General features: G+C 35.9%; 1 protein-coding gene and 1 long non-coding RNA gene across 2 annotated transcripts; both read right to left on the bottom strand.

The window, feature by feature from the left end:
- LOC109723658 (galactinol synthase 1-like) lies at positions 3,963–6,591 on the bottom strand. The gene is made up of 4 exons (XM_020252088.1): positions 6,147–6,591; positions 5,763–6,056; positions 5,529–5,663; positions 3,963–4,598 (listed from the first exon to the last, which is right to left on the bottom strand). The coding sequence occupies exons 1-4, from the start codon at positions 6,471–6,473 to the stop codon at positions 4,344–4,346; spliced, it is 1,011 nt and encodes a 336-aa protein (XP_020107677.1). The 5' UTR covers positions 6,474–6,591; the 3' UTR covers positions 3,963–4,343.
- Positions 4,967–5,522, bottom strand: LOC109723659. Its single transcript, XR_002219721.1, has 2 exons — positions 5,391–5,522; positions 4,967–5,114 (listed from the first exon to the last, which is right to left on the bottom strand). It is a non-coding gene; the product is annotated as an uncharacterized LOC109723659 (long non-coding RNA).

Here is a 16,427-nt window from a genome sequence, read left to right as displayed (position 1 = left end):
AATAAAAAATATTCACAGGGATAGTAGGGTACGGTGTGTAAAATGACCATTTTGTCCCTTACCATTTTTGTCTCCTCCATCGTCTTCCTCAACCGCTGCCTTGTTCGGCCGTGATTCACACCGCGATCGGCCGTGATTTCTCTCCATTTTCTTCTCCACCTCCTCCCTTTCTCCTCTTGCACCCTCACCACCCCTCGATTTCAACAACAGTAAGGAGAAAATCGAGGTAGACATTGATGGAGAGGTAGGCAAGGACAACAAGGGTGAAGGCGAGGCGGTGGAGGAGGGGGAAGGGTATGTGGGCCAGGGCGAGACAGTGGAGGACGGCGAGGCGGCGAGCAGGAGAGAGGTGAAGCAACAGGGAAGAGGGTGGAGCGGTATTTTTGGCATAAAAAAATATTTTATAACGGAATCCTAACGGTAGGGGGTGAAGTGCACATTTTTTATTTTACAAGGAGGCAAAATATAGATTTTTAAATAACAGGAGGGAAAGTGAAAAATTGAATTTTGATATGGGTTTTCTGTAATTTAGCTTTTTTTTTTTATATAGTAGAATATTAATTGTATAAGTAACTATAAGGAGTAAAATCTCCTCTGAGGTTATAATATTGAAATAAAATATGATAAAACTAATAAAATATTATTAGCCTTTAGCCAGTGCCGTTAAAAAAAATGTACACTCTACTCACAATTTGCACCTTTTTTTTCGTTAGTCGCCACGTGTCTTATAAGCAAAAATTTTAAACCGAACTCCTGCTTTTATTTCACTTAAAAATTTGTTCAAGTTTTAACTTTGTATTGCTGAATTATCAAATTATTTTATCAAATTACTTTTCAGTGTATAATTGCTACAAATCTTTTTGTTTTTTAATACGAGAAAGATAACAAGCTACTCGATTACTTTGTTCATTTTTTTAGAAAATATTTGGCTAGATACATGAAGCAACTAAATTTCGAGCTTAAGATTTCGTACACCCCGGTTATCAAATTTTTAACCAATTATGCTAAAAATAATTATTTATTATAGATAATTTTAAATAAGTAAAAATAAAATAATATCAAAAAAAATATTCATATGAATTTAGGATAATTTTTCATATATTCGTTCTTTCCTCTCCTTACGAAACATTTTAGTATTTTGTCATCCAGAGGACATAAATGTTACTTGAAAATCATTAATTGGATGGGAAAGGAAGAGGATCTATGAATAAAATGGGTTTAGGTGGCGCCGTTCATTATAGCAGTGGGCCCTACAAAACCCTTTTGGCGAAACCCAAGCTAAGTTTGCCCATGCCCATAGCACTTTAGGATCTGGAAACTTCTATTGTGGGGAAGTATCAGATTATTCAAGGGAGATAGATATTTCAAGAGAAAGGCCACACACATTATCAATCGTTTAAGACACATCATATATAGTACAAAACACACATTCATTGGCTCACTTGCAAAGTCTTATTACTGAAAAAAAAATTTGTAAAAAAACAAAAAAAAAAATTCAAAGAACCCAAGAAATAGCCAATGAAAAATCACCTCCAGGTGAACAAATTTCAAAAAAGAGCAAACGTGTTCAGAAAAGACATTGATGCGATGGCACGCTTTTCACCATGCCGTTGGAATCGTAGGAAGCACAGTATGTTCAAAAGGATGCGCTGTCAGTGTAGTGATTTATATAATTTTGAAAAAACTTCAAATATCTTTCATTTGGTTTCACACTTTCTTCTTTTTTTTTTTTTTTTTTTAGAGATAGATAGCACGCTACCCGCTTTATTTATTTTTTTTAAAAATAAACTTAGCTAGAAATGTGAATCAACTAGGATTCAAACTTGGGTCTCGGGTACCAACCACCAAGCCCTTTGCCACTTGCTCTAGGGACGGTTGGTGGTTTCACACTTTCTTATTTTAATATTCTGTGGTTTAAAGTGTATCAAGTTTGTACCCTGTGTTTTCACACTTTCTCACTTTAGTACCATGTGATTTCAAGTGTATCAAGTTAGTACCCTGTGATTTTATTTTTGTATCAAATTAGTATTCTGTGATTTGAATTTTTTCTTTTTATTATCTATTTCGGGATATATAATTTATCGAAATATTAAACCACAGGATATTAAAGTAAAAAAGTGTGAAATCATAGGGTACTAATTTGATACACTTTAAACCACAGGATACTAAAGTCGAAACCACATGAGGGTATTTGAAGTTTCCTCTATAATTTTTAAAATTTATGTAATTTTTAAAATTTACGTGATAATTGCAATAGGTGCATATCTGCTAAGGAAAAATTTAAAAACCAGACAAAGAAAGTCTACTTAAAATTGTTCAATTATACAGTTTTAATTATCAATTTTAAATTTTAAGATTTGTCAGAGTTATAATTAATTGAAAATAATTTTGGTAAGATAGATATTAATAAGTGGAACACTCGGAGTAAAAGAAAATCCTTAGGTTCTGAGGATTCAACGCTCTATAAGTAGGAAGATGCACTTGAGCCATCAAATTAGAACAAACATATCTCGCCACAAGTGATTTCTAACATTATTCAGTGCGCACAAAAATTATTAAAAAATCCGAGTTGAGCTAAGATACTTTTAGAAGCACCACCCACTTGGTGCTTCTAAGTTTCTAACCCTTAGATCCACTTCTTAATTACTAATATTTTTTGGATCAAACACTGTTCCACCTAGCATCACCTACCATACCATCTATCACTATCATCTCAATCCTACATCTCTCCATCCAAGAATTAAAAATTCTAAAGCACCACCCACTAGATACTTAGTATTCTAGCTCCACTCTAAAAAATCCTTCAAAGAGAGCTATTTTTAACATCATATAGTATATTAACTTATATTAATGGGTTAATTTCATTCAGACCCTCACAAAGTTATGAAATATCATAAATGTCCTTCAAATTTTTTAAATTTCACAAATGCCCCTCTAAATATAATATTTTTTCATAAATGCCCCCACCGTTAATTTTCACTAACTTCCGTCATTTTGACATTTTTTTAATTCTACTTTAAAATATGAAATTACTATTTTACCCTTAATTTGTTCACTATTTGTTTAAAGGGTTAATTTCATCCGTACCCCTCTAAATTTTGAAAATATTATATTTAGAGGTATAAATTTTGTTATATCATAATCACCTTTCTAAATACATACTTTTTTTCAAAAATACTCTCACCATATACTCCGTCTCTTTAGGTCATATTAACCTTAGTTAGATGGCGGTCTAATACTAGTTAAGATTTGAAATGTTTATTTTGTCTATGAGTTGAGAAATTTTTACAGGGTATATTAATTATATGATTTACTATTTAACCCCTAACTTTTGTTCATTATTTATTTAATATCTAAACAAATATTGTTCGTTGATATTCTTTAGTACTATTTAGCTCTTAACTTTTATTAATTATTTATTTTAGTTAGTTGCATTAAAATTTTATTTAACTTAAATTGCTCTGTTAGCTATTACATATTTTTTTTTATTTTAACTTTTACGAAGCAATTAAAATAATTAAATTTGTTGGAATCATCAATAGGTTGATAAAATTTGTAATTTAATTGACAGAAATCAATCCAATTTCAAGGAACAAAATATTAAGAAGACTTTGATAAAAAAAATCAAAATAAGGAGCAATTCTATAATGTATAGAAAATTTGTGAGGGTATTGATGAAAATATATTGGAGGGTAAATTGGGTATTTTGAATCTGTTATGCCTAAACACGACGGAATGATAGTTATAAGGGTATTTTTAAAAATTTTTATATTTTTTGAGGGCAAATATGAAATTTCAAGATTTTAAAGCATATTTATAATATTAGAACTATTTGGAAGGGTAGTGAGGAAATTTTTTCCTATATTAATAATATTTTTAAATACGGATGAATCAGAATCGTTTTGAGTATCTTTAAATATCACGTGTCACATCACTTCCAAAGTAAATTGAGGCATGTGAAGTAAAAGAGTAGTCTAGAACTTACACGTTACTATCATTTCACATATCAACATTAATTACAAGCTGACACCGACCACACGATAAATATTTCTCAATCTCAAATAAAACATAATCTGACAGCGAATAATACTATTTTCCTTTTTTTCATTTTTCACGGAGTCCAAATTACATCGACAGCTATGAGTAGACGCAGAATATTCACATAACATTCCAAACTCCGGCAACAACATCATTATATTATTTTTACAAACCAAATTAGTAAAGCAAAAGAGAGCGAATAGAAAAGCCCCACGGCCCCGCTGAAAGCACGAGATCACGACTCAGGGCCTCCTCAGCACTCCCTCTTCTCTAGACCACACTACATAACTCCGGCGCAAGCGCGGTCACGCCGCAGAGGGGGCCGTGATGTACTGGACCTTTCCAGCCTCCGAAAGCGCGGCGAGGAACGGCTTCTGGAGCGCGTTAGGCTCCGGCTCTGCTTCTACGGCCACAGAAATTGCATCCACTGCCGCCACGGCGGGGCCTTTGTAGTCGAGCGACTCGTCGTTGTATATGTCCCACCACTTCTTCACCAGCATCTTTATATCCTCCCTGTCCATGTTCGCTTCCTTCCCTGTGTACCTCCACGGCTTTGATCCCTACATAATCCAGCCCCCAAAAAAAATCAAAATTACGCAAGAATTCTTCTTAAATACTGAACATAAATAAAAAGAATAATATTTATAAACAGAATTAAACTGAAATATTATTACTAATGTTATGGCTCTTTTATTATCGAATATTAATCTTTAGATGAAAAATTACTGAGTTAGAATAATAGTAGTCACCTAGAGTCGAGCGAATAATTGATTAAATAATATGATCTTAAATATATAATTATTAATTAAATAATATGATCTTAAATATATAATTAATTAAAATATAAAATTTACCAGTTAAAATATTAATTGAAATAAAGCTCCAATACTATTAACAGTATTTCAGCTCAACTTTTTATAAACCATTATTTTTTTTCCAAAGTGACAACATGATAAGTAAGGTTTAACCGTACTTGCAGATAGATGTTGACAGACCTAAAAGACTAGTATTTTAATTTTTTAATATAAAACAATTTAACTTGCTTATTTGAAATTAATTATTAAATTTTTGACCACCTGGGTTAAATATAAAAATATTTAAATACTATTCTCTAACAGCTTAAGTTTTTAGAGTACAACGGTTGTTTCACATGGTATCAGAGCAGGAGGTTCTGAGTTCGAGTCACGCCAGATTCCTAGCATATTAATTTCCTCCCATTTAATTCAAGCCCACATCATGGACCGATTAAAAAGTCTCGAGCCCAGACGTAAGGGGGAGTGTTAAATATAAAAATATTTAAACACTATTCTCTAACAGCTTAAGCTTTCAGAGTACAACGGTTGTTTCACAACCTGCATTAAATACGGTGGGTAAAATTTACAAAATAATGCTGAAAATTTTTGATGGATAAAGATTGAAATAAAATGATGTACTGGATCGAAGAAATAGAAGATCAATGATTCAGCGGTGGGGATTTAGCGATCACGTACCGCAGCGCAATAGTGGACGACCTTCACCTTATCCAGTTCCACGTTATCCGGGTGCCTCCACAGCATAGCGAGCACCAAATTGTACACGAGCGGGATCGGCTTGTAAATATCCTTGAAGAACATGTTGAGAAAATCCTATTTCCACACAAATCGATTGGGAGAGGACGATCAAAACCCTGGCTAGAATTATACCGCGATTTTAGGTATAGATCGGGGTAGGATCGATGTACTCACTTGCTCGGCGAAGGGTGTCGGAGGGGTGATTTCTAGGGTTTCGAGGAGAGATTTCGCGGTGGCGAGGCTCGGCTCGGAGACGAACATCCCGAGCTCGTGCTCGGGCCACTTCACCTTGTCGGGGCACTGTTGGCAATACCCGATCTTGTATTGCGGGGTGTGGCTCCACGTTTTCTCGCAGAAGCAGTCCATCACCGCGTAGAAGAACCCGTCCGGGCGGTCGAAGAGGTGGTCGACGTTGTCGTACACTTGGATATCGGCGTCGAGGTAGATCATCTTCTTGTACTCCACGAACTGCGCGTGAAAGGGGGGTGATTAGGGCGTAAACGATGGAGTCGGTGACGATAAGGGAAAGAGAGGAAAAGGGGGTTGATGTTTAATTACCTCCCAGATGCGGAGCTTGGAGTAGTTGATGACGTAGTAAGCCATGGCGAACTGGGTTTGGTTCTCGGGGGGGTACACGGGCTCGATCTCGCGGACGATGCACCCCTGGGAGCGGAGGAGGCGGCGGTGGCTCTCGGGGACGTCGGGGAGCACGGCGACGACGAGGGGGTACGCCGATCCCACCTTCCTCAGCCCCTTCGCGAGCCCCACCACCCCCTTCACGTAGTCTCCGTCCCCGGCGAGGAACGTCACGTATGCGTTCTTAGCCTTCGCCTTCGCCACTGCCTTCGCCACCGCCGCAGCTTTTCCGACGATCTCGGGCGCCATTGTCGACGATTGCAATGTAGAACGAGAACGAAAGAGATCGAAAGCGAAGGTAAGAGGAGAGAGAGAGAGAGAGCTTTACTGAGTATGAAGCTTCGCAATCGAAAATTGGGGCTTGGTGTTTGAGGTCGGGGGCGAAGGCGGGTATAAATAAGCGCGGGGAGGGGTAATGGGTGCTCCTCAATCTTGGGCGAAATTACCGGAACGGGCCCTAATTTTGTTGTGCCCGCTAACCGCGATGCGTAATCACAGACGTACACGTGTAGGAGAGATGGTGATCAGGCGGTGAAGATGCGCCGGACGGAAGTTTCTGGAAAGGGCTAATTTGGGTAGTTAATTATGGAAAGAAGTGTTACTTTAGGTAGTTGGAGTGATTATAAAAGGGAAGTAGCTAGAATAAATTAGTAGGGTCCGTTTCCTAATTCGTGACTCGTATTTTTTTTTTTATTTTTATTGCGTCCTAGAAACTCGGCAACGATGATTTGTACGGTGCACACCCCGCATATATATGTTAGTAAACGACTCTCTCTCTCTACGGAGGGATGGTATTGTGGACCTGGTGCACCACGTCATTGGTCGATCCTCAAGTTACCCACGCTACGCTACGTTCCGTTCCTTCTCGAAATTGCTACCACTCACAAACCATTTGATTAGTTACAGCTGTTAGGACAGTATAATTAAAAATTTATATAATTGAAAGAATAATAGGTAGAGAACTATAGCTATTTTGTTTAATTTAAAGTTATAATTTTTTAGTAAATTAAAAATATTTTTTAATAAATAAATAATTTAATATTATTTTGTCAATTATTGGATGTTAGTTTATGTGCAGTTTTAATTATAACATTTGAATTTAAATTTATCAATCTAAATATAATATATTTATTTATATATAGTTAAAAATTTTAATTTGTACGGTAGTAGTACGTGCAGGTGAATAGTTGTTTAAATTATTTCAGAAAAAAAAAAATTGTTATAATGGGAAATTGCGGAACGAAGCTAAGAAGCCTTTTTGTGGTCTATTGATGATGATATGGCGAACCAGGCCCAGCTAATAATTCCCTCTTTACGGTTAAACTGTAACGCCGAGTGATTAAGTTAAGGTCGAGGTACACTGCATGAGCCACAGCGCGACGTGGTCGGTTTTTCCACGTGTCACCCCATAAGGTGTTTCGGTCAAACAACAGTCCAATGAGCACAAGTTCGATCGCGACCGTCCGTTTCGCTCGTGGAATTCTCGCCGTCCGATCCGTAAAGGCCCCGTACAGCGTGGCGGCCACATGGCGCGCGTGGAGTGCACCGGTGGGGCCCGCAAGGAGACAGCGGCGTGGGGTAGCTTCCTGAAGCGCGGCGGAAACGAGCGGCGGAGATTGGCCTGTGGGATTGCGCGCCCGTATCCTTCGCGCGGCGCTCAGAGGCTCACGGCGGGCCACGTGTCGCCGCGGACGCTTCGTGCTTCACGAGGATTCGCGGTCCCGTCACCGCTCAGTCCAGATCGGGAGGTTGCTTCACCGCCCCATCCTAAGGCGACGGCTACGACGGTGAGTGTCGGTAGGAGCTTGAGTGGGTCGGGTCACCGCCCAACAATTGCAATATATATCTATTCATGTGCGTAATATTGTGTTTCGTATATCGCGGTGAGTTGAATATGATATATTTTTTATAATCCTATCAGAGAATACAAAAATATATTTCTATATATTTTTTCTCTAACTACATTTTATCTAATAACGTTATATGAATTTCAATACTAAACTAAGTCTTAATATATCTCGCGTGGAATCGTTTTGGTATCCATCTGACGGTCTGGGAGCCGTCCAATCGCGGATGGAGCTTTTGGACGGTGACTAATAGGGGTTTGGGCCCCACTTACGATAGAGAAAGAGAACACAAAATCATGGAAAAAAGACCAAAAAAAGGACCAGAGCATATGAAAGGAAAATTGCTTTTGGTGTCTCACAAACTGTTATTATTGATAAATTCATCAATTATTTCGGAGAGTGAACATAATTAAAATAAAAATATTCATAAACATATGCCTATATATAAATATTTTCTAAAAAATGTATAAATATTCTATAACTGAGTCAATGCGAGAGAATTTTACGCATGCTAAAGAGTCAGCTGTCCGTCGAAAAAATAAGACAACTTTCATGAAGAATTGGATTCCATGATCAAGCCAAAAGTAAAATTTCATAATAAACTTTGATTAATTGCTCAATTTTATACTGGAAAACTTTGGATAATTGCAGATTAATACAGTAGAAAATATGAGCCTCAACCCCAGGGTTAATATTTGATAGATGTTTGTTTGTTTCTGCCTCTGGGCCCACCTAGAGCACTGCTCACAAATTTGGGCCTCCAAAATTTAATGTTTATACACCATAAAGTTGATTCTTGTTCTTTTTAGTAATGCTTATATTTAGTGATGCACGTCAAATTGTGCCCAGAAATCAGAAGCCAAAAATGCAAGTTATGATAAATTAGAATATTAAATCTAGTAAGCAAATATATCAATGATGCACTACATACATAAAAGTTGAGAAGAAGAAAAATAATAAATTATTACCTTAAATATACTTTCTAATATTTTCTCACAGCATTGGAGAGAATTTAATCGATAGACCTAGGTGTCAAAGTGTCCCACATTTGGGATAAGTGGATTTCAAAATATAGAAATCAGCCTACTCTCTCTAGGTTAATCGGATTGATAGCCTGCTTATAGGTTATTTGGAAGGTCGGAAACGATACAATTTTTAGAAAGATTAAAACATCCTTTTATAGCTGTCAATAAGATCAGATATTTGGAGAACTTGTGGAAGGAATTCGCCTCGGCAAAGTAGCTATTTAGTATTTTGTTAAATCTTTTTTTTTTTTTTTCCGTCTCGATTGAGGTCTATGACCTCACCCCTATAGCCTAGTTCATAATTTTAATAAATGAAGCGGGTGGCAAGCTACATTTTTAGTATTTTGTTAAATTTTTTTTTTTTCCATTTCGAGTGAGGTCTATTACCTCACTCCTGTAGCCTAGTTCATAATTTTAATAAATGAAGCGGGTAGTAAGCTACATTTTTCTCAAAAAAAAAAAAAAAATTGTAAATTAAAGAATGGGCAGGCACAAAATGTAGACGTTATCTTTTGTTGTGCAAGTAGCATTTCTCTTATCACCAACCCAGTTTCTACATTGCAGGCCCCTTTAGGCACTATTTGTATAGGCCAAATTTCTCTGAAGCCAAGGCTCGGATAAGGCCCATTTACATTAGAAGATGAATAACTCTTGTTGCAGCATTTTGCAATAAGCAGAGCTACTCATACTCTTAAAAGTGAGTGTATATTTTACATCCACCTATCTAATAGGTGAGAGTCCCTTATTAGTCGCTAAATGTGACTAGTGAAGTCACTTGATGTAACTAGTGAAAGCACCTTATTCATTGGATTGGTGGAGTGTATGATAAACACCTCGATTAGGGTACACAAATAGCATTTACCTTTGCAAATTACTTCCCTTTCATAGATAGTCTTTGAAATTATCATATTTCTCACAATTCCATCTCTGCGTTTATGTTCAGCTAAAAAATGAAGTTTGGTTTGATCAAGAAAATGCACAGACTTTAGTACATAGTAATAATACAAGTAAAAAATGAGAGCTTAGCCCAGCCCAATGTGATTCTTTTGTGCTGGATATGGTGGGGCCAGGATTAGCTCAACTTGCTTAGGTCAGGCCCAATAGTGTGTGCAAAAAGGGATGTTGGGTCGGATTCGGGGCAGATTTTCAGAAACCCGAACCGGAATCCGACTCCAAACCCGAAATTCAAACTTAAATCCGAACCTGACGGATTTTAAAAATTCATATTCGAACCCGAACCCGAACCCGAACCTGAACCCGAAAATCCAAACTCAAAACAATTATTTTTCTTTTTAATATTTCAAAATATATTATATTAAATCTAAAATTTTAAAATATAAATGTAAATACAACATCAAATTTTTATATATATATTATATATAATGTAAAATAAATTCGGGTTCGGAATCGAGTTGGCTACAGTCAAAATTCATATCCGTATCCATATCTAGAAATGTCAACGGGTCGGATTCAGGGTGGATTTTCAAAAATTCAAATCCGAACCCGACTCCAAACACGAGATCCAAACACGAACCCTATGGATTTTAAAAATCCATATCCAAACCCGAACCCGACAAAAAATCCGAAATTCGAATCCGAACCCGAACCCGAAAATTTGAACCCGAAACAATTATTTCTTTTTTCAATATTTCAAAATATATTATATTAAATCTAAATTTTTAAAATACAAATTCAAATATAGCATCAAATTTTTATATATATATAATATATAATACAAAATAAATTCGGGTTCAGTTCGGGTACAGTCAAAATCCATATCCGTCAGGTTTCTATTTTTGATATCCATATTCAAATCCATATTCATTTAGCATTGGATATATCCGTTTTATTCGGATTCGGGTTCGGATAAAATTTCGGATATTCATACCAATTAACATCCCTATTCGGGTTCGGATAATATTTCGAGTATCCATACCCATTAACATCCCTATCCCTATCCGTCGTGTTTTTTTTTATATCCATATTTTGAAACCATATCCATTTAGCAGCGGATAAACTCGCTCCGTTCGGATTCGAATTCTAATAAAATTTTAGGTATCTGTACCCATTGACATCCCTACGTGTAAAAATGTAAATCAATATTCCATAACATTATATAGAGAACCCCGGAACTATTGACTAGTTGGAAAAACCCCTCTCAACATTAACTTTTTTGGATTGAGAATGAGACCCTCATAACTTTTGATTTTTTGGATTTCAGTGACATCAGTCGATAAATTTTAGGTTTAATCAGATTTATTGGTAATTTCATAAATTTAATGGCTTTATTTATCTATTTATGGCATATAAAGCTAAACCAATTAACTAATAATTACTAGCAAAAGTATAATTAAAATTTATATCTTCAATATAAAGAAGTTAATGATGTCTCAATCTTAAGAGAGTAAGGGGTCTGCCTGAAAGGTCAAAATGTATATAACTTATCTGAATTATTGACTATTTTAGATTGATCATCTAATTTGTTAAAAAAATAATTTTATTATTCTATTTTTCAATTTACTTAATTTGAGATCATTTAATTTCAAAAATTAAAATAATAATTTATTTTAATAAATTTATAATTATAATATTTGCATGAAGTATACTAAACCCGCAAAAGTAACAATGATTTAAACTTTGAAGTCAAAAAAATTGCATAGAGTAATCACTAATAATTTTATGAAAGAAACATCAATGACTATTAGTAACCCCACCCCTACCGTCCCGACCTGGAAATTTTTTTTTCTTTTGAGAAATAGTTAGCGTTTTTTCTACTTGATTCAACAAAAACATAAACTAAACTATAATTAATAGCAAAACAACGAACTCTTNTCATAGTTAGCTAATTTGGATTTAGCAAAAATTCGATACAGATATAATACACATAAAATTTATTTTCTAATTTTTAAATTCGTTGAAAAATTCGGTTTAAAAAACGAATTCGGTATAAAATATAAAATATAAGATAATTTATATTTAAAAATAAAAATTATAAATTTTTTATTCGTATTTTCAATAATTCGAGAATAATTCGTGAATAATTCGCAAATTATTTGGCTGGCCTAAAAATTCGCGAATAATTTTTTTTTTTGAAAAAATTCGTAAACGGACCGTTTAATTCAAATTTTCAATAATTCACGAATAATTCGTAAATTAACTAACTAGGTTTCAAATCTCCCACAACTTATGCTTCTAACTATTTCAAATTTTAAATTTTCAAAAATTCTATTACTTCTTTCACTCCCAGGAGCCATCACAACGCCAAGTACCAGCTTATGGTTCTAACTATTTCATTTTTTTTAAAATTTTGAAATATTTTATTATTTCTTTCACTCCCAAGAGCCATTACAACCCCAAGTACCAGCTTATATATGGTTCTAACTATTTCATTTTTTAAAATTTACAATATTCTATTATTTTTTTCACTCCCTGAAGCCATACAACGGTTCTAAGTTCTAACTATTTCATTTTTTTTTAGGAAAAACTTTAAAAACCCTTCCTGTAGTTTCGTAGTTTCTCACTTTACCCCCCTGTGGTTTAAAATATATCAATTTGTCCTCCTGTGGTTTCTTTTTTCTCTTTTTCTTATCAATTTTATTAATTTTTTTTCTTAAATCAATGATAAAGTTAAAATTAAAGGGTACTAAAGTGAATATTTGATAAATCTAGATAGGCATCTGAAATTTTTTGTATATAATTTAATGAAATATTAACGAAAAAGCTACTGGAAAGATAAAAATGAAACCACAAGGAGACAATTTGATACATTTTAAACCGCAGGGAAATAAAGTGAAAAACTACGAAATAATAGGGCGGGTTTTTGAAGTTTTTTTCTTTTTTATTTTAAAATATTCTATTATTATTTCTTTCTCCTCCAGAGTCATTACAACGCCAAGTACCGGATCCGCTAAATATATTCTGCGGCCTGAGTCATCGGTAATATCATATTGCAAGTGGTTCCTGTGTACTTTCTATATTGGATATATAGTCTTTAATTTGTTGCGCTTCTTCCCTTTTGTTCTTCCAGTGTGCATCTGTATAATATAATATAATATAATATAATAGACGTTAAGCTAGAGTCATCAGACTCATCACTAATATCAAATTGCAAGTGCTTCCTGTGTACATTCCATATTGGATATATGTAGTCTCTTTGTTGCAAATATGTTAGAAACGTGATTTTCGTTGGTACTATTTATTGGAATCAGTATTTATGCTAATATAGATTGTATAATTCAGAATCTAAAATATGCAAAATTTAAAATAATAAAATATAATATGGAGAAAAAAATACTATGAAGAAAGAAGAAAACTAAATAAATAATTTATCAATAAAAAGTATTTAATTATATCATGAACGATACCCTTGGCCTTATATAGCCATATTTATTATGGCTTATACATCTAATTAACCTATGTCTAATTATATGTAGTTATTAGATGATAAATCTAACTTTTATTTTGGATAACTACAAATCCTACTTTAATTACATCAATATATAATTTGAATATACTCTATATATAACTAAATTTTAAATTACATTTAAATTATTATTCTAATAAAATATTTATGCATTAGCTCCTTCTTTCTATGTTTCTAAAGAACAGTAGTGCATGCATCCTTGTAATTTATATTCATTGCATATGCATTGGCTATTTTCAAAAAGGATACGTCGCAACCAATGCATTGAAACTTCTTAGTTCCTAGTTTCCTACTATATATCTTATTGCATATTATTATTATTCCTTTGTTTTCTAATATGATATTGGTTGCATCTGTTATGTAAGCTGCATCTATTGCATATATTAATTAATTGCTTCCTCATGTAAAAGCTTCCAACGATATTTCTCCGTGCTCTTCGTCTTTTATGTAAAAAATTATATATTTTAAATTTATTTTATTTAATAATTATAATTTAAATTATTTAAAAGTTATATATAAAAAAATATATATCTTAAATTTTATAATAGAATAGAGGATAAAAATTTTATGGGCATAGTCCCCAAACTGATTAGTTTGGGGATTATACGGATCGGCGCCACGTGGCAGATCCGACGGCCATGGATAGAAAGGAAAAAAAAACTTGTGCTTTTAAAGAGAGAGAGAAAACAACCAGAAAACATAGCTACCGGATCGGTCACGTAACACTAATCCGCATAGTCCGTGAACTAATTAGTGTGGGTGCTACGTCCATAAAATTTTTATCCTGGAATAGAGGAGAGTAATGTTGGATCATCAAAAGCTCAGAACAATCGTTTCAATCTAATTAGAAATATTAAAATAAAAAATTAAAAATGAGGACTGGTCCACCCTGATCCCCCACCCCCATTAATCCCCCACCTCCATTTCAATCTAATTAGAAATATTAAAATAAAAAATTAAAAATGAGGACTGGCCCACCCTGATCCCCCACCCGAAACTCCAACCCCAACACACCCAACCCCACCATTACCCGCCTCCCACGGCCACGTCTATAAAATCAAAACACCGCGAACTACGAGGAGCATACACTCTAAATCAAAATATCATCTTCTTCGCTCTCCGCTTGCTTAGACGAGAAATGGGTGGCCGCATCAGCAAGACCGAGAGTAGCTCGAACGTTGTGGGTACGGCCGACCTCCATGCTGAGCTTGCGACGCTGTTCGGAGCTATATGCGGGCTTGCTCCTGAACTCGCGCCGCCATCCGATATTGACTCCGTCTCCCTTACCATCACCCCCGCCCTCGATCTCGCTCATTCCAACTGCCCCAGGACCCTCACCCTCGTCCTCGGCTACTTCTGGTACAACGTCTATATCCCTCTCTTCTATCTTGCACTCGTGAAGCATCGTGTCGACTTCGACAGCGATGATGGTGACGACAGAGAGTCCATGACCATGCTGGCACTTACGCTGGTGGATGGGAGCCCGTTTAAGGACATTAGCGCCGCCGAATTCCCGGAGGAGATCCGCAAGGGACTAGGGTTGCTGCTGACGGGATTGGGGGAGAGGAAGTACAAGCTGGAGGAGGAGCTGTTATCTGTCCAGAAATGGAAGAGGTCTTGGAGCGCCACTAGCTCGGTGCTGTCTGTCGCACTTGTGGTCATCAACTTGACGGCGCTGGTGGCCGTGACGGTGCCGCCGGCCGCCATTGCGGGGGTGCCGCTAGCATCCGTCGCGGCATTAAATCTGCTGGGCGCCTCTGTGAAGGCGGTCGACCCGTGGCTCGGCATGATGGCGGACGAGCGGAAGAGCAAGTTGGAAAGCCAAGCGAATGCGATCAACGCGATGCGCGGAGCCGGCAGCTCTACACTGCTGCTGCTACCGCCCACTCTGGAGCAGATAAGATCGCTTGTTGAGAACCTGAAGATAGAGCGCGCTGCCGCAACAGAACAAAACACTATGGCTACCAACGATCAGATGGCGATAGCCGCGACTCATCTGGAACGGGAGGTGGAGGAGAGGAAAAAAAAGATTAAGAAGGGGATAAAAAGCGTCCACAAGATGGTGGACCGCGTCGAACACCAAGTGAAAAAGAAGGCCGTCGATTTTGCGAACTTCATTGCCAAATGAGTAATCAAAATGTTGTTCTCTTTGTCAGATATATTTTTTTTTTGAAAAAAATAATTTGCTATCCACTTTATGATGGAATTTCAAGGTATGTAAAATAAATAAAAAATAAATACATACCAAATTCAGGATCAAAAATAAAAATACGATTACTCACAGAGCACCATAGAAAAGAGATTCTTGATTAATCTTGCGGAAGCTGGAAGTCCGGCTACGATCTGAAAGTCACGAACCGAACTTGGGTGATTTGGTTTCTCCCCCTATCTCAGGCACTCTGCCGTATGGTGTGGAACCGATGGTAATTCTTCACCAGAATGCGTATGAGAAGGTGGCAGGACCAATACCCCTTTATATAGAGTCCAGATCGACTTCCCATCAAAGTCTGATTAGGATTCTATTTAAATCTGAAATAGATGGGATAGGGATAAAATATACCATATCAAGTAGTTCTAAATCTATTAGGATTGACCTTTATCTATAGCAAATCCTAAATTAAATATGATTAATTGGGCCACAATATATGGAAATTCTAACAATCTCCCACTTGGCTCATATTAATCATATTCCATTAATGGATTTTCTATACTCCAATCTTTATTGCGCATTATTGGAAACTTTATGGTCAAATACCTGAGAACTCACTTGATCTTTAGCTCAAACTAAAAGACTACAATGATAGGAACTATGACGGTCCACCTCTTCATAACGAAATTTTCCTTCCATAATTACCGTATCATCTTCATCTCCTAGCCGAGTACTTTATATGGCAAAACTTTATGAATG

The sequence above is a fragment of the Ananas comosus genome, linkage group 18 (assembly GCF_001540865.1).
Source record: "Ananas comosus cultivar F153 linkage group 18, ASM154086v1, whole genome shotgun sequence".
Lineage (NCBI taxonomy): Eukaryota > Viridiplantae > Streptophyta > Magnoliopsida > Poales > Bromeliaceae > Ananas > Ananas comosus.
Note: the sequence above shows the minus strand (reverse complement) of the source record. Positions and strands in the feature narration are given on the sequence as shown.

Bases quoted from the DNA above. Each gene is read 5' to 3' on its own strand.
- LOC109723658 (XM_020252088.1), bottom strand. From the start codon at position 6,473: ATGGCGCCCGAGATCGTCGGAAAAGCTGCGGCGGTGGCGAAGGCAGTG. The intron at 6,057-6,146 runs GTAATTAAACAT...TTTCACGCGCAG, and splicing joins CCAAGCTCCGCATCTGGGAG to TTCGTGGAGTACAAGAAGAT. The intron at 4,599-5,528 runs GTACGTGATCGC...TGGATTATGTAG, and splicing joins TCGTCCACTATTGCGCTGCG to GGATCAAAGCCGTGGAGGTA.